At 41.5% G+C, this 22,823-nt stretch overlaps 1 protein-coding gene across 3 annotated transcripts in view; it reads right to left on the minus strand.

Annotated features, from left to right (window-relative positions):
- Window positions 1-1,392: 1,392 nt before the first annotated feature.
- The window catches only part of LOC149315957 (ras association domain-containing protein 5-like), a 131,786-nt gene continuing 110,355 nt past the window's right edge, over window positions 1,393-22,823 (minus strand). Inside the window, exons 3-6 of one of the 3 annotated variants that reach the window (XM_089514488.1) lie at window positions 12,318-12,431; window positions 9,941-10,238; window positions 8,523-8,638; window positions 1,393-3,628 (exon numbers count right to left, since the gene is read on the minus strand). In XM_089514488.1, the coding sequence (XP_089370614.1) occupies window positions 3,476-3,628; window positions 8,523-8,638; window positions 9,941-10,238; window positions 12,318-12,431 (681 nt within the window). In that variant the 3' untranslated portion in view covers window positions 1,393-3,475. The remainder of the gene's footprint in view (window positions 3,629-8,522; window positions 8,639-9,940; window positions 10,239-12,317; window positions 12,432-22,823) is intronic. The other 2 variants (XM_089514490.1, XM_089514489.1) reach the window with 2 other exon arrangements.

Below are 22,823 nucleotides of genomic sequence, written 5' to 3' on the forward strand. Positions count from 1 at the left end.
TGAAAAGAAAAAAAATATTACACACATACAGATGCAGGCAACACAAAATACTAAACCATGGCTGGGCAAAGGGTGGTCCTCCAGATTTTGTTGGACTACTTCTTCCAGTATCCTTTATCATTGGCTGTGCTGCCAAGAGTTGATGAGAACTGGAATCCAACAACATTTTGAGGGGTGCATTTTGCCCACACCTGCACTAAACAAAGGCACTGCCAGCAGTAGTCTGTGCATCTTAAGTTGGGGGCTCCACTGTCTCCTATCTAAGGCTTTTGCTCTGCCATAGATCGACTGGCTCAGCTTTCTTTCACCCTCTGAGCTTCAGAATTATTTTTTGATTCTCTTAATGGCCCACAGCTATATAATCTTCTAAAGAAAAAGATACCACACCCACCTATTTTCTAGGAGGCTTAGTCAGCAGCACTTACATAAATTGCATAAGAAGCCATGCCTTCTATAAAAATGTTCTAGATATTTGAGGGTAGGTGAGAGCAGGAGGATGAAGAGTGCCAGTCACTGAAAAGCAAGGGTACGATTTTTCACCAGTAAGTATAGAAGATAAAATAAAAAAGGAATATGCAACATTCCTAGATAGAAGGTATAAATGGTGTACAGAAACTGCCTTTAGGCTTGGAGTGTAACTTTTTGTTCTTATTCTTGGTAGTACTAGCATTGAAAGAATGGTCCCTCCTCAGTGTGTGTGGCCACATATTTCTACAGGTTACAGGGGAGGTTACAGTGACTGGGAAGAGCCTTTGCTGCTTGGTTAAGCATTTTTCAGGTGCTTCTTTCTAAGTGCTCCTGGCTTTCCTTGCGCTGTGCTAATAGTTCTTGAGCCCTCACCACTGCAGGGTACCACTTCTCCAATTCTCTCAGAAAAAGAAATTAATCTTTGTCTTCCTGCCTGTCCCAAGACAGCTTTGGTTTAGGATATCTGCAACAAATGCCACAAGTACTGACCTCAGCTTTCTGGCTTTACAAATTAAGGAGTCTCAACACAAATGACATAGGCGGGTTATAGACTGCCCATTTGGGGCGGGCTGTACCCGCCCCTTTCCCCGCCGGATCGGGGCCTCAGCTGCCAGAATGGCAGCCGCTGAGGCCCCGATCTGCTGCTTTTCAGGCTGCGGGGAAGCAGCAAAACGCCGCTTCCCTGCAGCCTGAAAAGGGGTGTCCCTGGGGCTTCAAGCCCCAAGGACACCCCGCGGCGGCGGGGAGAAGGAGAAAGGGGCCACTTGGCCCCTTTCTCCATTGCTTTGCTGGGCGCAGCCGTCTGAAGCCTGTGCCCAGCGAAGCAAAGCGCCGCCGCAAACCAGGAAGGAGCTCCGAAACGGAGCTCCTTCCTGGTCCACGGAAAGGGCGCCCTGGCGCGGAGTAAGGACGTCACGTCTGCGCCGCCCCGTGTAGAGGCGGCGCGGCCATGACGTCCTCATGACGGCGGCCGTCTGGAACGGCCACCGTCATTTTTTACGCGCAGAGCGCGTATTAGGGTTAGGGAGGTGTGGAAGCATCACACCTCCCTAACCCTAGTACGCGTTGCGCGCGTACTTTCATGGCGGTTTGTAACCCGCCATCGTATACAAACAAGGAGGGAAGGCAGGTTGCCTTTCTTGTCCTAAACCAAGGGCAAAATAGGATAAGGTTTGTTAGGGAATGTCTGCTTGTACCTCTTGGGTTTGCTGAGGCAGACAACAGTTGCTGCCAAGACACTTCACACACACCTGTTTGGCTTGCCAGTTCACATTTTGAAATTAACCCCCAAAGGGAAGTTGAGGGTGGTTTTTTTAAAACTAGTTTTTTTAAAAATTCAGATTTATGCTGTAATCTTGAAGGAGGGCATTAAAACACGGGAAACCAGTTCCTTTATTTTACAATGCCACTTCCTTAGAGATAAGCAGGAAAAAAAGATTGCTTTCTGTCCTAATATCACAGTGAGCAAGTTGTCACCCATGTGCCTGGAAATGGCAGCTATAGCTACAACCACTGGGTTGTCAACTGTGTGTCCACCCGATGCAATGCAGTGATGTGGGCAGGGCTGGTCATTCCCACAACTGCAGCAATAGCTGAAGAATATCCAACTCTGCCTCCAAGTGTAAGATGACTAGAGGTACAAGGAGAAAGCGCTGTGCAAAACACAAGGAGTTCTAAGTAAGTTTGCCAGTATTGTTTGTTTGATGCTTAAGTGCCCTGTCCATGTCTTGTAACACTTGATGTATTACCACATTGCTTTTTAAATGTCCATGCTACATGGAAGAGCCTAATGACACTATTGGCTATAGAAGAATGACCCTACAAGCAGATAAATCAGTTATGGTGATGACTTGCACAGGTCGTATTGATCACTTCCCTTTTGATGTAGCACAGAGGCAGGAGAAACCTATACCTTTCCATATGATGGTCCACATTTTCCATCCTCCCTAATCACTGGCCACAGTGGCTGAGACAGATGGTAACTGGAGTCTAACAATATGTGGAAGGGTCACAGATTTCTCACTCTTACTTTAGCAGAACCTCTCAATCAAGCACTGTAGCTCCAAGCTGAAAATTCAACATCAGGGAGGGAGACAGCAGAGACTGAGCAGCTGCAGATTTATAGTTCATCTGCAAGTACTTGTGACCCCATAACATGATCACTTCATTTCCCTTCAAGGCCTTGGTGTTAATTTCACACTGACATCTTGAACATACTAAGGGGCAAATCTCAAAATCAGTTTGCTGTCAGATCTCTTGATAGTAGTCCCAGTTTTTGCTACATAAGAAGTGCTTCCAAATTTAGGGCAATGTTTCAAATAGTAGGCTGGAGGGTACGACAAAGAAGACAACTCATACACCCGCAAAAATATGCCCCTTTCCCCCTGAGAAAATAGAAATAATAACTCAAGGCCAAAGCACTCTAGCACCATCAAGAACTGCTGTACATCTACAGCTTTCTTGGCATCTGTTCTCTTCATATGGCGCAACAGTCTGTTTGGCATCGTCTACACTGTAGAGTCTATCAGAGCAATAATTCTTCATGAGCTGATGTGGACCTTTCAGTAGCTCATGTGATAAAATTACCACAAGAGAGCACATTCATTGCACTTCTGCCACACATACGCACAAATCCAGCAGGTGAGGTATTGGGATACGGGAAAAGGAAGATAGAGTTTGGGGCTGGCCCTTAGCATTTGTACCATATGAAAACCAATTCCTTGGACAGTCAACATTTACTGCAAAGTTTCCAGGCTATGCCATACAGGTTGATCACTCAGAAGGAGATGCAGCATTCAATTTTTGATGTCTGGAGGGCCAGTGGGTGGGGACATCCATTTCCCATTTTGTAACAACCAATTCTAAGCACACCTTAGACTGCAGCCAAATTGGAAAAGTGTCCTGAGAAGAAAAGACTTGGTTGGGTGTTAATTTTGTTTTGTTTTTAAATATATATGTATATATTTTAAAATTTTAATTTATCACTAGCCACACTGCCCAGACTTGGTTATCCAGGTTTCTCATTTGCTTCTTTCAAGGCCTCCTGCAGTCTTTGCTTAAACCTGTTATACTTCTTCTGTACCTGCTGAATTTTGTCTTTTTCTTCTCTTTCTAGTATTACCAGGAAATTCTGTAACTCTGGAATAGAGAAGTCATCCCACTAAGGGTGGGGGATAAAGAGAGAGTTTAGATTAGCACACATTCAGTTTATTTTATATATGTGTATAGATATGCAGTCTACAGGCAGACATCTAACAAAAGGTTGACACCTAATCTATATACTTACCTAAGCATAAGAGAATACAGGTCAGGGGTGGCTTGCCATGGTAAACACATAAGCCCATTTTCAGCTGGAGTATTGGCCAAAAATTGCAACGAGAAGTAATGTCACATTATGATGTGTTAGATGGGAGGTTTTCCGGGGGTTTTTGGGGTGTGTGTTAAATAATGTTCACCACTCCTGATGCCTATACAAGATATCTGTGAGCACTGTGGAACAATCCACTGTAAAATGTTAACAGTTTATTGGGGGATGGGCATCTGGAATCTTCTAGGGACCTGGGAAAATAGGAGTGGGAATAGAAGATGTACAGTTCCGATCCTGGTACAGATGTTAGATATAACCTGTCCCATTGAATTTCTGCAGGCCCTCCCCAATAATACATCCTCCTTAGATCATTAGAGGTATTCTGAAACCTTCAGGAGAACAAAGCAGAAGTGCTGCAAAAGGAAGAGAACAGTGGCCCCTTCCCTTAAACAGAGGATCCATTCCAGACACACACACACCCCATGTAAGGCAAAAAATGAGTATGCTTGCACCCCATTGAAAACAAAGGGGTGCGTGCATGCAGTGCGGCACACATGCCATTCTTTTTCACATGGCGTAGCTTCAGTGTAAGCTGAAAGCTGTGTATGGCGCGCCCACGTATGGCATGGGTGCACTGTACATCTAAGTCCTTCTGGGTTTGAAAGATGAGATGAAAAATCATACATTGCATGTAAAGGATCACTTTCTGGAAAAGAATTTGCTAGGTTTTATTCATTTTCCTTTGTGAAAAGGCAGAATACAAATAAATATATTGTTGTTGTTGTTGTTGTTGTTGAGATCAGTGACTGCAATTTAATGGAACATAGATTTTGACCAAGATCCTATATACTTTTAGCGCAGCACAAATATATGCCAAGTTAATTATGTTGGACCCCACAATAGTGCAACTATTTGTCTAAAAGGCACCAAGGTCTTGAGCTCTTTTTTTTTGTGTGTGTGCAATTTTCTATTAGCTTCCCCCTTGCCATCAAAAATAAGAGTGAAGTGTGCGTGCTTGCAGAAGAAGTGGCAGCATTATGGAGCATTTGTATGCAACCTCTGAGAAAGCACAACCCATTGCACAGACTTTTAACCTTACAGAGTGTCTCACTGGATTGGATTCAGACTTACAACAGGTGATGCTCCACTACCCACAAAGGAAGTACAGCTTTGATTTCTATTTATCCTTTTGCTCTCCCTGGAGTCGTTCCTATGCTCTGAAAATCTATACCAGAAGATGGGTAAAATGTAGCTCCTGAACCTCATTTTTGTGACACTTGACCCCACTAGTCTCCAAAAACCCAATCTTGCAACAACAACAAAAAAGATTTCTGAGCAATTTTGACCATAAAATCACTCAGGAAGCTCCCCAAATGCATAAAAACATGTGAAAATGTCTCGTCCCATGCCCGCAAGCTCCCATGAACCTCATACTACCTCTAAATGCCTGCTTTCTTCTGCAGTCACTCTCAAAATACTGTAGTAACCTTATCCTGTCACCATTTTAAGAAGATACATGTGGGCTTGGCTGCAGGACTGCAGCTCATATGAGGTTGGGTTATTTGCCCAGGATCCCTCACAGTTGCCCACCCCTGCTTTAGAGCAGTGTAAGAGGAAGTATGTGAGGGTTTGCAAAGGGGAAGCAACAGCCATGACTTTCTGTGTTGGCCGGAGGGGGGGGGGGCAGAGAATGTGAGCCGAATCTCTGTCCATTTCTCAAATGCTATGGATATTTTTATTCACAAAACAGCTGGTTTGGATCCAACCCAATATGTGCACAAGTTTGTTTGGTTTGAACTGTTTCCTGTACCAAAACTGAGTATTCCAAACATTAAAAAAATTGTTTGAGAATAATTTGGGGATTGTTCTGTAACAATCATGTTAAACTGTTGCACAACTGATAGCTGTAGTAACCTTTAAAATAATCTCATTACAAGCCCCTTCAAGTCCACTTTTTCAGTTTTGAGTATAAAGAGATGTTTTGGGCTCGAGTCGGGGCATATTCTGAATGGAAGAATGCAGACCAGGGGCAAATGGTGCACACATACCTCTTTGGATCACTATTAAGATCTGGAGATGGGAAATACTGTGTGACTGTGAGATCAGAGTACTATGAGTCTAATAAAAATGTTATTTTGCAAATCAGTGTTTAAACAATTTGAATTGCCAGTGGGTTCCATAAGGGCCAGCTCTGCAGAAGATGAAGGTGTAGGAGAAATCTAGAAAGACAGGAGGCTTCCCAGTGCTGAAGACCTGTTTTCAGTCTCATATTTCTAGCAATTTATCTTGTAACATGCAGGAATCAATTCCGCTCTAAGGATATCCATTTTGTTAGCAATCGCCTTGAAAAATTTAAAAGAAGCTTTTTGCAGTGTACCCACCATGTTGATGGGCTAGCCATCGGCGGTTGGAACACTTACACAGCACCCTGGCACATACTAGCCCATGACAGGGTGCATCCATGGACACACTGACGTCTCTATCCATTGACTATTGTGAATTTGCACTCCTGTGTATCCACCCATCTGTGGGGGCCCCAAAACCAAGCCCACTGAAAGTTTGGGGACACATGCTTATTATTGTTAATGTGGAACTTGCTTCTAAGACCCACAAAAAAAGGAGACAATGCAATTCAGTCCTCAGCACACTTCTGTAATTTGAAGCTTAGTGATGTGGATCCATTTTCCTGCTGTTAGGGGAATTTCAGCACAGAATAAATAAAGAAATAGTACAGGAATATCTGGTTAATCTAATCTAATATAAATCTTCAGGACCAGACGAACTACATTCAAGGGTATTAAAAGAACTGGCAAATGTAATATCGGAGCCATTGGCAAAAATCTTTGAGAACTCCTGAAGAACAGGAGAAGTGCCAGAAGACTGGAGGAGGGCAAATGTTGTTCCCATCTTCAAAAAGGGGAAAAAAGAAGATCCCAACAATTATCGTCCAGTTAGTCTGACATCTATACCAGGAAAGATTCTAGAGCAGATCATTAAACAGAGAGTTTGTGAACATCTAGAAAGCAATGCCATAATCACAAAAAGTCAACACAGGTTTCAGAGAAAGAAGGCATGCCAGACAAATCTAATCTCTTTCTTTGATAAAATTACCAGCTTGTTAGATGAAGGGATGCTGTGGATATAGTATATCTTGATTTCAGTAAGGCTTTTGACAGGGTTCCCCATGACATTCTTGCAAACAAGCTTGTAAAATGTGGGCTAGACAGGGTAACAGTTACATGGATTTGTAACTGGTTGACTGGCCGAACCCAAAGGGTGCTCAACAATGGCTCCTTTTCATCCTAGACAGAAGTGACCAGTGGGGTCCCACAGGGGTCTGTCCTGGGCCCAATGATATTCAACATCTTTATCAATTACTTTGATGACAGAATTGGGGGCATACTTATCAAACTTGCAGATGACACCAAATTAGGAGGAGTAGATAATACCTCTGAGGTAAACTTCAGAATGACCTTAACAGATTAGAAAGCTGGGCCAAAGCTAACAAAATGAATTTCAACACAGAGAAATGTAAGGTACTGCAGTTAGGGCGGAAAAATGAAATGCACAGATATAGGATGGGTGACACCTGGCTGAACAAGACTACGTGTGAAAGGGATCTGGGAGTCCAAGTAGACCACAAATTGAACATGAGTCAACAGTGCAATGCGGCAGCTAACAAGGCCAATGCGATTTTAGGCTGCATCAATAGAAGTATAGTGTCTAAATCAAGGGAAGTAATGGTCCCACTCTATTCTGCTCTGGTCAGGCCCCACCTGGAATATTGTGTCCAGTTCTGGGCACCACAATTTAAAAAGGATGTTGAGAAACTGGAGCATGTCCAAAGGAGGGTGATCAAAATGGTGAAGGGTCTAGAAGCCATGTCCTATGAGGAACAACTTAGGGAGCTGGGGATGTTTAACCTGGAGAAGAGAAGGTTAAGAGGTGATATGATAGCCCTGTTTAAATACTTGAAGGGATGTCATATTGGGGAGGGAGCTAGCTTGTTTTCTGCTGCTCCAGAGACTTGGACCCAGAACAATGGATGCAAGCTTCGGGAAAAGAGATTCCACCTCAACATTAGGAGGAACTTCCTGACAGTAAGGGCTGTTCGACAGTGGAACACACTTCCTCGGAGTGTAGTGGAGTCTCCCTCCTTGGAGGTCTTTAAGCAGAGGCTGGATGACCATCTGTCAGGGATGCTTTGATTTGGATTTCCTGCATGGCAGGGGGTTGGACTGGATGGCCCTTGTGGTCTCTTCCAACTCTATGATTCTATGAACTTAAATATGGAAAGGGATGCTGGGAGTCATTTCTGTCAATTGGTTAACTAAACACAAATATATAGCACTGAGTAAAAAATTAAATCTATCTCTTGAATAGTGATTTAAAAGTTATATAATTAAGGATTGTGTTCTCTACAAAGGGCTTTTGTTACATATACAGCCTAATTTTTCAAAACAAATTAGTTCAAATAATAAAGAAAGGTGTTATAATGTGTTTTAAAATGTTATGATCTCAAGGAATCTTTTTATTTACTTCAGTGTTCTTCCTCACCTAGAATGCTGGTATCTAACAGTCTTATAGTAACAAAATGTGGCATTATAAAGACAGGAAGTTGCTTTTCCCACCCACTCAGATTCTACCCACGTGGCTGCAGATTGCTGCTTGTTTAATGTGGCTGTGTACTTTCTGAACATGGAGCGTGTTTGTGCAGGTTCAAAAGCCGAGCAGCTTACAGACATACCTCAACTTCCCCAGTTTCATTTTCTTTCAACACAAAACTCAGAATGTCCGTGTCAGGACCTGCTAGCAGCCGGAGGTACAAAGGGTATTCTGTTACTGGGAGTTTCTGAGAGAGAACTGCAGAAGGGACAAAAACAGAGAATCACTTTGGGGTCTTTAAGAAAACAGTGCTAATTTGGTCTTATGAAAAATCGTTTCACATTCATCCATGTTGTGAAGGCCAGTCAAACCCAGAGTCTCATGGAGTGCCCAGAGAGGGCTACTACTGTTTCCAACTTCATTCCTTCCTTCTCACCTCCCTTCTTGCAAAGGAGTGACTTGTTGTGAATCACCAAAAGTGAATCACACTTTTAAACATTTCTTTTAAATTCTTTGGAATTGAGGGCTACAATCAGCCATTTATAACTGCCAAGAAAAAATGTACAGTTGTCTTGTATGCTGACATCCTTAACTGGAGATGCCTGCTACAGGACATTTTGCACACAAACGATGAGCTCTTCCACTAAGCTAGGACATACTCCTATATGTAAAGGTCATGAGCACAGTGTGGGGATGAGGGTGGCAAAGTGTAATTTGTTTTTGGAATTAGTTGCACAAGTTAGGAATTTGCATGCTGGCAAACCCCTTTGCACAAAAAACATGTGGTCTGCCACTGAACTAGGGTACATTCCTATATGTAAAAGTAATGAGCACAGAGTTAGGTGGCAAAGTGTAATTTATCGTGGGAGTTAGTTGCACAAGTTGGGAATTGTCTTGCTCGCAAACCACAAATTCAAGCAGGAAGTACTATCATGACCTTTCCAGATTCCTCTTGAAGTAGCATGTCAAATGTCCCTTGCACAGAAGAAGGGTACCCTATGCTGAACATGCTTGCAACATAGTAGGATCCACAAACAAGCATACTGTCCTCAAAATAGGCAGCACTGAAATTGCTAAATTACTTGTCCTGCAGTTTTTATATTTTGGGATGTATTTACATTCAAAATTGAAGAAAATTTTTCCACAGTGATCTGCAATTTAAAAAACTTGTGTTCCATCCCAGAAAATCCTTGATTCCACTCAAAGTTCTACCACAGACTCTCAATATAGAGTTGGACCTTGTTGTTTAGGAAGTCAGTTTCAGAAATCTCTCATTCTCATGGACTTTCAGTAAAAGTTCTGTGATATATTTTCACCTTTAAAATACTACAATGTCTAGGGCCCATTCTACTTGAGGCAGGACTCCAAACACAAATGGAACATATAGACTTTACCATTATGATCACAGTAGCATCACCAGTCTGGTCGGGGGGGGGGGGGGGGAGGGAAGGAAACTATGAAAGGATTAGGTTGCTCAAGAAAACCAGCCTGATGACACACAACTCTTTGCAGACTAACAATGCACAATTATTATTGCCTTAAAGGAGAACACCATCTCACCTTGGCCATCTTTCTGCATCTGCTTGAAAAGTGCAAACTTCTGTGGGTTGTCCACCACCATAAATTTCTTCAGAAGTCCCTGGATTACCTCACTCACAGTGGTAGTGCTGCTGATGTGAAGCTGCTTAATGGCATCAAGTGGCAGGTAGAAGGATGTCCTCTTCTCTGTCATGTTGGCCAAGTTGACCTCCTTGAGGGCATCGTAGATGGACTGTGGCCGGATCCCTGCTGGGACTGTCACAGGCCGACGTAGTTTTAGGTGTACTTTGATGAAACCTGTGTAAGTGCCATCATCATTCTGAGGAAAGAGCAGATGACATTAAAATGAAAGTTAAAGAATGGGAAATGTAGGTTTGGTGGCATTTTATTTGTTAAGTTATTTGGACCATGGTACACAGACTATTTTCATGATGAACTAGTGCCTACAGACAGTAAATCCATCTTTTTTCCATAAGCACAATTTTTCCTGCCCATAAAAATCTACTTTGCAGTAGGAATCCAATTATTTGGATGCAGGTTTCTAATTGTTCTTTGGGGTTCTGAGCTTCAAGATACTTTGTGGAGTTGAGGTTACCTACCTGGAAAAGTAAATTAAAAATACACACACACACACACACACACACACACACACAAGTTTCCAACTAACTTAAGGCAAATCAGAGGTGAAAGACTCAGAGGATGTACTGAACTGAATGAAAAATTATCTTTTTCCTATTAAGTATGAATATTTTAGATCAGGCTGTTCTCCCAGAGAGGGACAGAACCAAGAATGCCAGCTGAAAGCAAGGGTGCATTTTCTGTGTTGAGAGGAATGGAGCTGACGCTGAACCACAGGGGCAGATGCTGAACCACAACGGGATGTGGCATGTTGTGTTCATCCTGACTCATCTGGGCTGTAACAATAGAATCCCAGCCACTATTCAAAGGCCATCCCAGTGACTATGAATGAGTCAACTGAATATTAATTTGGATATGGAACAGTCATTTGAGCTGCTATATAGCTCATAGAGCAGGTTCATGAAACAAGTTCTGAGGGATTTCAGATGGAGAGACATATCCATATTCTCATGTATACCTGCCCTTTGGATCAGTTCCTTTAAAAAGTATGTTTTAAGATCACCCTCTTTACCAGAATTTCTGTGAGCCATCGCTAGTGAACCAAATAAACCATACCTTGAAACTGCAATTTCTGCCTGGCATGACAGTCTATGTACACTATGCAGGTATAGCAGTCTGATACCACTTTAACTATCATGGCTCTATTTTACAGAATCCTGGAGAATTCCAGTCAACTCCCCTATACTACTGCACCAGATGTGGTGCAGCCATACTCTGAAACAATGGAGTCTATAAGTATGCCTCCAGGTCATCTCACTACAGGACTGATGACACAGAGAACAAAGCCCCTGCTAGGTACTATCATTATGTTGGAAATACAGTGCAACCAGTTTTCTGTAAACATAAATTTTTTACACCTTCTTATCCATTATATTTGCCTCTTGCTCTCTCACATAGCAATCGTGTGAGGTAGCTAAACAGGATGGGATGGAGAAAAGGCAGAATAGGGATAGTTGCTTATTCAGTATTTAGAATCATTTGCTCTGTTCAAAGTCCCGTGTGTATTCTTTGGGGCTCCAGCTGACTCTAAAAAGCCATCTGATACCATGTTATACAGTTGGACATTGACCACAGAACTGCACGAATGACCTACAAATGCTTAGAGAAGTGTTCTCGGGGGGGGGGGGGATAGTGGGTCTATACTCACAATTTTTCTCCTTTTGCAGGGATCCTGCACCCCCCAATCCTTGCAGAAGTTGAGGGTTGACTATATTGTCTGGTAATATTGTCCTAAGGACTGGAGTGCACCTTTGGCACAGCTTCTGGCCTCTTAAGATGCGTGTGTCATTTAAACCGCATAGCTCCAAAGTGACCTGAAGCAGCTTTATTTTGACTTGTCTCTATGGGCCCATTGTGAATACAATAATAATATGGCACAAATGTGGTACAAGTCCATGGTACATTAGGGGAGGAAATGCCCATCTGCCACATCAGATAGCTTGCGAAGCACTGTTCCAAAGAACAGGGAAGGACTAGAAATAAAATAACATTGTTTCATACTTGTTTCATATGGCATTAGCCCTTCAGTTGTGCATATATTTCCATTATTCTGTTCATTCTTTCCCCAAACTTGGGGGCTAAACCTAGTTCCAGAATTTGGGTAGTCATCCCATTTATGGGGAAGGGTGACCCTCAAGAATCAGGGCTTCTAGCACAAAGGGAAACTCAAATCAGTTTCAACATAACATCCTGCAGATAGAATAACAATACCTTTCAGTACAATGAAATTAAACAACAATGCAGAAAATGTAATACAAACCAGCTTCATCAGCAAACAATTGTTGACTTTTGAATTGTAATTCTCAATCTTCTCCTTCAGCTCTTGGATGGTAGGAGCTTGTGGCTTTTCTTCTTCCACTGTTTTCGTCACATTCTAGAACAAAGGATGACAAGCAACACTTGAGATACACTTCAACCGACTAGGTAGCCTTTTCAATCTCACTTATCTAATACATGTGTACACTGACCCAACTGCTTCTCATTTCTACAAATACAGTCGCTCCTACTAATGTGTGGATCTGAGATCCGCGCCCTTGAATATACATGGAGGGGCGACCTCCACTATTTGCAATGGTGCGTACATGTCCCATTGAAGCCTATGGGACTTGAATAAGCGCAAGCTTCTGTTTTTCATGGGGGGGGGGTATCCGAAACGGTTCCTCTCGAAAATGGAGGGCCAACAATATACATATTATTTATTATAGTCTATCATCATAAACCTGAATCCAGCTTTTGGAGTTTCCCCCAGCTTGCTTGCAGGAAGATTGCATACCCATGATGATGGTGGTCGTTACCACTGTTGTTGCTGTAGCAGCAGCTTACTGACTGCTTACCTACCCCTAGCTGCTGGCAGGGATGGAAAGAAGTGTACAAATGCCCTGATCCACCACCTTAGATATGCTGGTACCACCCACCTGCAATCTGTACATGTTATGTGACTTAGCTGGCATAAATAAACCAATGGCATTAGGATGTATGGCTAGGCAACCCAGAGCTCCAGTTAGCAAACCTGCTAGGTTATTCTTCCACCCCTTGCTGCAGGATACACTGCCTCATGGTGTCACACACAATGTGACACCATTCAAAAATCTGGATCGTATGTCTAAATTTTCCAAACACCATAAGGTTAGTTATGTCAACCCCTCTGCCAGTGTACATGCATTTGGAATAAAAGTGAGCTAATTAAATAACAGGGCTACAGGGTTTGTGCAAATGGCTCACAGTTCATTCAGTACTTGCCAGTCAACTGTCATAGGCAGGCAGGCAAGCAGCCAGCTGGCTGTGGATGCAATATTCCTATGAAGCACTGTGCTCTTCACTCTAAAGCCCTAGTAGCAGCCCTAGTGGGCACATTCTCATCTATACAGGATGTTAAACCAGTTCTTCAATCATTTCTAAGCTGCCTAAACAAAGGGTGGCTTCACCATATTATGTGGTGTGTATGCCAATTCCCACAGATATAAACATGCATAAGTAAGGTAGAAGAACTGTTATTCAGATAACCCAGTCACAGTTTGTCCATAAACTTGAAAGATGAAGAACTGGAATGCCCTTTGAAATAAGGTGCTCCCTTTCTAGCATTAATGCTGTATTTTAGTAGCTGTAGAGAAGACGCTCTTCCAATGCCCACAGCTGGCCATATGACAGCACTGCAGGAACTTTAAAAGCCATGTAATTGATGACATTCCTTCTACCCCAGTTCCTCTTAACTATGAAATGCATGGGAATCCCTGTATTGTACAACTCCATCTCCAAATAAATTGTGTTTCCTAACAATAATATTAATAAATAATAAAATAAAATAAAATTTATTTATATCCCGCTTTCTACAAAATACAATCGAGGCAGGATATAACGAAAGCAACTAACTGAAAAATCCAGTTGATCTATGTTCATTAATGGGAACTGTTCTGTCATGCCAAAAGGAAGATTGACAAGAGAGTAATGGAATTACTTTTTATGGAGCACAATGTTCACTATTTTAAACCTCTTCCAATTGCTCTACCAAAGAATAACAACAAGCTATTATTTGGGGGGAAATTAAATTACTTTGTTGTACTGAAATGCTGAATTTGCACAACACTCCAGTTGCTTTCATTCATCTGTTCAAAAGATTTCATTTCCATTCCTACAGCTTGCTGTTTTAACTAAATCTGGACAAACTCCAAATAAATGTAACTATAATTAATAGAAACAAGTTAACTTTCAAGCCAAGTTGAAGCTGACTTGTCTGCACTAACTGCAATAAAATAAAAACTAACCATTTGGAGCTGTGTGGTGTTTTGTTTTTTTAGCATGCAGTAAACTGTGGCTAAAGTAAGATGGAAGAGGAAACTTCCTATATTGGAAGTTAGTCTTATTCTCTTAGTGTTAAATCAGGTGAGAGAAAACTAAAGCTCTTCAGAGGTTGTTGGACTGCAACTCCCATCATCACTAATCACTGACTTAATGGGATCTGAAATCCAATGACATCTACATGATCCTACAAGATGCTCACATACTAAGCTCTGGTTTATCTTTAGGGTATGTCAGAACACAGACTGCATGTAGAATTCAGACTTTCATTCAATGAATGGAAATCACAAGAATATTCTTTATTGAAGATGGGTTTAGCTGAGGGGAAAATCCAAACCATTTCTGTGTTAGCAGAGAGTTTTAGCCCACCCGTCAGACTACTTTAGTAAAGGCATCCTTTATGATCTTAAGCTTTAAAAACACTTGTAAGTCCAATCGCAGGCTCTTCTTGAGGTAAAGAAATCATCAATTTCATAGTCTATTCTGGTTAAAAAAAAAACCAGACTACCAAGAACATGTATTTCATTTTGCTGAGAAACTAAGGCCCCATACAGATAGGCCAAAATAAAGCTGCTTCGGGTCACTTTGGAGGTATTCTGTTTAAATGCTGCATGCATCCTAAGAGTCCGGAAGCCACGCCAAAGCTACAATCCAATCCTAAGGACTGGAACACAGCTTTGGCGCAGCTTCCGGACTCGTAGGACGCATGCATAATTTAAACAGCATACCTCCAAAGTGACCCGAAGCAGCTTTATTTTGGCCTGTCTGTATGGGGCCTAATTTCTTTGTATTTGTGTCTCTTTTGTACAGATTTTGTGCAATGTTCTAGAGCACATTTAAAACTTCAGCAGCATTAGCGAAAAAACAGCATTATTCTGGATGAGTTGTTAGACCAAACCCTTCGCTAAAACAATGTATGCTTCTGTTATTTAATTAAGACTAGGACTGCAACAAGGAGATACAGAGAGACCTGTAGTTGTTTGTGAGACATTCCTCCGCAAGAATTACACTACCCAATTCATGGTTTACTCAAAGGTCCAGGCTGGTGGTCATCAAATAACCATTGCATCTTGATGTCCTGACTTTTTAAAGAGAAGATTGAAATAGAAATGTCCGTGTTCATGGGCCTAATTATCCAGAATCTCAATACAATAAGAATAAAGGAAAATTAAAATCCTAAAACATGGACAGGAAAATGTTTTTAATAGGACCAACAAAACAATTAATAAACAATCAGCAAACTTTGTAGGACTGTTCTTAAAGCTGAACTTTCCCTTAAAGAAAAATAGTAAGAAGTAGGAGACACATTGGCGGCATGTCAGAAAAACTGAAAAGTGAAAAATAAAGCTCCTCCATATTTACTTTCTCCACACCACATATAATTTTAGATGTTTCTATCATATCCCCCTGCCTTACTCAGTGTTCTTCTAAACTAACAAGCCTCACATTTCCAGCCTGAGGCTTAATCAATCAGGTTGCCCTTTTCTACATCTGTACACAGTATGCATAAGAATGAGATGAGATCATGGTATATGTGTATAAAGAATATCCTGCATTACAAATCTGAACTGCTTCCTTTTCCAAAAGATAACTGCTTCCTTCCACAAGGGATAATGCCTTTGTATGCAATGCACAGTGCATCTGTCAACCTCAGTCCACACAAGGAGTTATTTGGATCACTGCTAGTCAAGCAGGTTTAGTGCAGGTAGCAGAGCAATGGTCATTCAATACCAGAATTAGAATGCTGTAGCCACTTGGAACGTTTCTCACTTTCGCACAAAATTGGAGCTGATTGCTGTCCATTCCTAGAGGGTAGCTCTTTATAAGTAGTACATTTCTCTCCACCCTAAATGTTTGGTAATATCATTGCTGGAGAAAGCAGACATTTGAAAGTGCCTCACTACATCATTCTGTTTCCAATAAAGCCTAAGCTACCTGAACCTGGAGCTAATAGCCACTGGGCTATTGTTTGGTTAAAAGCAAAAAATAGAGTCTAGAAAAGTGATGGGGTCACAAAGTCAATCAGTGCAAGAGTAGGAAAAGAACTAATGAATCATCGTGACTTTGCTCTCATTAGTGCAACAACTCAACAGTACTCTACCACATACTGAGTCCAATCTGCAACTTTATTTTTGTACCTCAGGTTTCTGTTTAAACTTAGCAGCATTTTTAAACTCAGCATCACTTTCTTTGAAAAAAAAACCTCCCCACAAAGGTATATGAAACATATTCCCCAGGCAAAGAATACCAGCATAATTATCTTCAATTTCATGTAGTGCTTTTCACCTGAAGTGGCAAAAATCACATGAAATGTCAGCAACCTGCATGCTTAATTCTTAGTCAGTCCCTTTGTTCACTGTCATAAAGTTTGATCCACACATTTGCTGCTTGGAATAGTAATCATTCCATGTAGGAAACACGGAGAGGGAAAAACTGGACCATAGGCAGGGTTCCCAAGTGAGCCTTCACGCAAATCAACTCATTAACGTTTAGATATAATCGACCACACGAATAATCAAGGCCTGTCACAGACAGGGACGCCTCCAGGACATGAAAGAGAAACATAATTAGGAGGCCAGAGAATTCAGCAGAGAGGAAATAAACCATTTTGGATACACCTGTCACAGCAGTGGGGCTATGGAGGTGGCTCATTAAATGAACAATGGACTGATTGTCACAAATGTGTCTAGCACCCAATGCTACCATTGATTTGATGGAACTGCAGGTGCTAAATCATCAAGCTATTCATGCATTTGATTTTTCCATCAATGCTAGGGACAATGGCAGCTTCCAAACACACGTGCTAGGGTCCTTCTCCAGTCTTGAGATCCACAGAAATCAATGCCGTCACACAAGTTACTTGAACTGGGGGTCTTGCCATAACAAACTGTTAAAAACTCAGGCCAAGAAGAAGAGTTTGGTAGTTATATATCCTTTGGCATCAGAATCCTCAGCAAATGAAGCAACCTTCTCACAGGAGTCAGGGACAGCTGTCAAAGGGCATGTGAGATGAATCCTAAAAACTCTTTTCAATGTAGATACTGATTTGGTAATGACCACTGAGGCTATTCCAGTCAAAATATTTGGAGTTGCCTTTCACTAGAGGTCTGACTTCCCAGACATTTTGTACTGAGTTGAAAAACATAACAAGCAAAATAAAGATAAGGACACAAATGCCACAGTCCTACATTGGACCACCGTTCTGCCTGCACAGTTCTGTGCCCTGTGGTACTCCATCTTCTTCCTTTACACAGGTTTATCTTCATATGTGAGATGCAGAGCAGCTGTATCTTCATAGTCTGAATTGCCTTCTCTTCCTTCCAGGGGCTTGACAGATGCCTGGGTGGAGAGGTTTGAGGGCAGACAACTAAGGCAAGAGAATAGCCCCTGCACCTCACCTGGAAAGGAGAACAGGCAATCACTTGTAGCTTTATGTGGAGCTGAGGAACCAGGTTGGAAGGAGGAATTTCTCCCCCTGCGGCCCTTTGAGATAACATGGCCAGGCCCCTGATATCAACATCAGGTTCTCAGTGATGCACTGAATGGAAATTCTCCTTTCAGCTCTTTGATTGGGGACCCGACCTCATTCTTCCTCCCCACTTTCCACGAGGGACTTCTTGCTGACAGATGAAGTCTCAAAGGTGGGCCAGCACCTGTGAAAATTGCCTGAGAAGGCAGGCTTCATTCTTCCTCTCTCTTCCCTGTATGGATGTCATGGCAGGTCACATTATAGCAAAAAAGATAATCGGGTCTTTGTCTTGATTTCCTTCCTTTCCCCTTCTCTTTTTCTCCAGCAGCTTGACAATTGCCTAATATGGATTTCTATGATGATAAAATTATTCAAATGTAATCTTTTACTAGAAAGGTGGAGAAAGTATCTAAATAACTCTAAAGGCTTAAAGCACCGTTAGAAGCTAACAGGGCAAGAGTGATGTGTAGACATCAAATCTAAAATAAACTCACAGATGTTAATACTGTATATCTAAGGTGCACCTTTTCATGTTTCCTCCCAATGCTGCTCTCTCTCTCTCTCTCTCTCTCTCTCTCTCTCTCTCTCTCTGTTGACAATGTTACCAGGCAGAAGATGCTAGGGAGCAATAAGGCAGCCTCCCAGCTGTTTTTATGAACTCTCTAGCTGTTCTCCTGCACTGGTGGAAAAAGCAATGTGCTGCACACAGTCTGTTCTGGGTCCCCAAAATGATTACACTGACTCATATGTATTTAAGTATATTATTCTATTGCTCGAGGTGAAGGGGGAGTCAACTATGGTTTCATTAGCTTTCTGGGCTTGGGATGGAGTGCCATCTTAGTTTTCACCTCATGCCACAAAATATCTTGAAGTAAACAAAATATCTTGTAACCAATGACTTCCTCCATCTTCCCTTGCCACCAGAATCCTCCCATTCCTATATTCCCCATGCTATGTTGAAATGATAGACTGTAAGTTCCTCAGGGGAGATATATTGCTATCATACACATGGCATGTTACTGGTGACATTATATCATCACCATTACTATCTCCAACACCAAACAATGGTTTGTTAAATAATGAAGCAGAGGGCACAATGCTACAAATTAACCAGCTTAGCCAGTGGAAAAGGAACAATTTATAGCTCTTTCTACCAATGAGATATTTCAATTATATTCACAGGAGGATAGAGACTAGAAAGAGGCATCTCACAGTTGAAATAACTGGCAAACATACACTGTGTTTTCTGCAACTGCCAGGTAAGGCAGAAAGTGAAGATGGAAAGTGAAGTTGTACTTTGAGGGAGAGTTCATCACTCAATGGAGCAGAGAGCACATATTTGCATGCAGAAGGTTCCACACTCAGTCCGTCACCTCTACTTTAAGGACTGAAGGTCTGGAAGAGTCTTCTACTCAAGACCCTAGAGAGGTGTTGCCAGTTAGAGTAAGAATTTTGGGCTAGATGGACCAGTGGTCTGAGTCAGTATACAGAAGCTGCATACATGTCCACAACTGATACTGGGGCTGCAAAAGTGTTTCAGCAGAAGAGTGATTCTCCCCCTGCCCTAGGATGCACCTGCCCACAATGACTAAGATCCTTACACCAAAAAGTATAATGTCCAGACCTTAAAGATTCACACACACACACCTGATCACAGCCATGCAGAAGGTTAAGTCTTCTCAGGAGAAAACATTTGCTAGCCTATTAAAAATCATCAGTTGCTGATACCTGAGTTACTGTTACTTTGTGTCATGAGCTTCCCTGACAAATGGGCGCCTACCCACGCAAGCCAAGGAAACCCAATCTTGACTGCTGCATCTGTTGCATGCCTAACCTCTTCTGACCAAAGTATCTTATGTCTAGGTTGTCAGCTTCCATCTCCCCCATCAAAGACTAGTACAACCCTTTCAAGGATCTTGGCACATTTTGCCCTAGCAACTGATCACCAGGAAAACATTCAGGTGGTTTCTATGGAAATAAGGAACCGGCTAGGGAAAAAAAAAGTAAATTCTCCTCCGCCTGGATTTCAAATGCATGAGGCAGAGAAATCAACAATGCTTGAACATGAACATTAACTCCAGCATCTTTAAGAACAGTCATTTCAAACTTCAGTGGTAAATATTTCAAAACTCTCCCTAATCTACCTGCAGAGTAAGAGTCACAGAGACCAAGAAGAGTGAAAAAAAGAAAGAAATGAAATGAAATCATTTGGAGGGAAAACTTCTTCTGCTGAAATATACACCAATTTCCACTTCCTTGCTTGCTACAAAAGGGCACTGCATTCTGTAAATGCAGTCCAGCATGCCAGCAAGGTCATTAGATTCACAGTTTATTTCTATTATCTCACATTTACTGTACTGAGTGCAATAAAAAGCTCAGAACTGACTGACTGACTACTTACAGAAAGGATGACACCAAACAAGCAGTGTCATGTAGTTATCCACAGAAAGCAAATTAGGCCTGGTGTCTGGGCAGACATTACACAGCTGATGCTGGACCCAATGAACACATAAAATCATAGAGCAAATCAAGTTTGGAAGGCAGCAGACTAAGGTCATTGGGTTAGGATGGCCTAAAAGAGCCATCAAAATCTATGCTCTTTGCCTACATTTCACTCAGGGTATTGAAAGAATCAGAATTATCTCCTTCCCTTGGGAGCCATAAGTTTCACAAGAATTGGCTATGTAAATGAATATTGCAGCACCTTTGAGGCTAACTGAAATATACAAGTTGGTAGCATGAGCTTTCATAGATTTGAGCCTACTTCCTCAGATGTATGTGGTGGAGTGGAGAGTCCAGAGACAGACCAATAGCAATCTGTGTGTCAGAAAGTACATAGGAATGCAACCTTTTGTCGGTGGAAAGATGAGGTGACAAGTTCAGTTTTAATCATGGTGGTTAGAGGACAAGGCAAGGGTGTTTTATTTTTTAAAATTTATTTCCCAGACAGTCCACACTTTTCAGTGCTGCCTTGAGCTTCAGGCAAACAGAAACCTCCACGTGATGGTGGTTTCTTTTTCTCCCCTGGGCCAACGGGGAGAGAAAGAAAGAAGAATGTTCAAATATTCTTCCCATTTCTACTGCTAAAGAGGTACAGATTCAGCCCTGTGCAGGTGAGAGTTTTCAAATCATGTACACAATGTAAATGAAGATGCTGCTAGATGTATTTTAAAGAAAGCATAACAAGCCATAGACGCATGCAGAGGGAGCATGAGATAAACTGTTTGAGCTATTTAAAAAAGAGGAAGCACATATTTGCTTTACAGTATCAAGAGGCATGGGCTTTTGAAGGATGTAAAGATTAAATATCAGTGAAGATGAACAGCACTTATGTGAAACTCCTCTTCTGATGCAAATATGCATTTTTAGCACTGCTAAAATGCTGCACCTGAGATAGGGCTGTCCATTTTGTATTTTTCCAGACAAAAGGATAGACATTTCATACTTTGGGCACAGCGTCTGCTGAATGACCTTCATTTAGATAGCACTACAGAGGTGTTTAAATACACAGCTCAACGAATGCTCAAAAGCAGAGGCACCCACTAATCAACAATAGCTAAATACCCATTAATGATACATCATTCCAAGGAATCCAACTCATAGACTCATTTTACAGTCTAAATTATGGAGCTGCATCACTATGCATAAATTATAGAGTTACACCAGCATGGCATAGTCATTTGAGTGTTGGACTATGACTTTGGAGACCACAGTTCAAATCCTGGCTTGGCCATGGAAATGCATTGGGTGACCTTGGACAAGTTACACTCTCTCAGTCTCAGACGATAGCAATGGCAACCCCCCCGAACAAATATTGCCAAGAAAATCCCATGATAGGTTCTCCAGAGTCACCATAAATTGAGAATGACTGGAACGCACACAACAATAAACAACAAATCATGAAATCTTGTTCACATATGTATCCAGCAAGAAAAATAATATGGGAACCATGTGTGTTAAAGCGTATTCCTGAGTGTTAAAGCATTTTAAACAAAATAATAAATTATTGAAAAGACTGGGAAAATGCTGGCCACCTACAAAGACGTCACCTATTCTCCTCTTTTGCTAGTAGCTTATGTATAATGCGCTCCACATACAAATCCCAAAAGAACCTTTAAAGCTGAGAAGCTGTGTTTCCTCCAAATAAATTATGAAGTGTCTTTTATACTGTCAGTTATATTTTAGGAAAGCACTCTGCAGCATTTGTTTCACACTGCCCCTGTATCCAAAGACTTGATTATATTTTGCTGCCTCCAAGAACCACTGCTCACATAGTTGTCTTTCAAAAGCTACGCTGATGTAAAAAATAACAACACAGTGACAAAGATAATGATGAGACTGATTAGTTTTACATGAGCTTCAGTCTCACAAAGCATCAAATCCTTTGGGGCAGTTGCTTGGTGAAGGGATATCCTTGGTAGGAAGGGACAACATAACTAGTTTAAACTCACAATTCCACCATCTAAACCATTCATCTCATCTTTACTGGTTCATTGAATCTGTGCAAAAACAAATCAAATAACGAGGTACAGTGGCATTCTTCTTTTTCTTCTACTGCTACTATCATCATCATCATCTGCTGCTGCTGGCAACTTTGACTTATGGTGACTGCTACGAATGAGAAACCTCATAGATCCTAGTCATCAGCTGCCCTGCTTAGATTTTGCAAATGCAGGAGTTGGTTTCTTTGATAGTATGGCTCCAACTCTATAGGGTTAATGGTGAGCTACTGAGAATACAGATGATCTTCAGCTGTGTATGTATAGCTCTAATCAGCTTTTGAGCCTTCATAAGGCTAGCTTTAGTTGTGAGTCTCTCTCGTTTTACTCTATTCTTAGCCTTCTTTTCTGTTGTATTATATTTGTTTTATTTGCTTCAATATAGTTTGTATTATTTGCTATTTTCTTATTGTGCTTACCAGTGTTATTATGGTTTATTTTGTATCCTTTGCATATATTGGCTTTGTATACTTTTGCTATATATGTTGTCTGTTACCCTTTT

This window comes from Sceloporus occidentalis, unplaced genomic scaffold (assembly GCF_023333645.1).
Source record: "Sceloporus occidentalis isolate IW3139 unplaced genomic scaffold, rSceOcc1.0.p SCAF_3, whole genome shotgun sequence".
In the NCBI taxonomy this organism is placed as follows: Eukaryota; Metazoa; Chordata; class Lepidosauria; order Squamata; family Phrynosomatidae; genus Sceloporus; species Sceloporus occidentalis.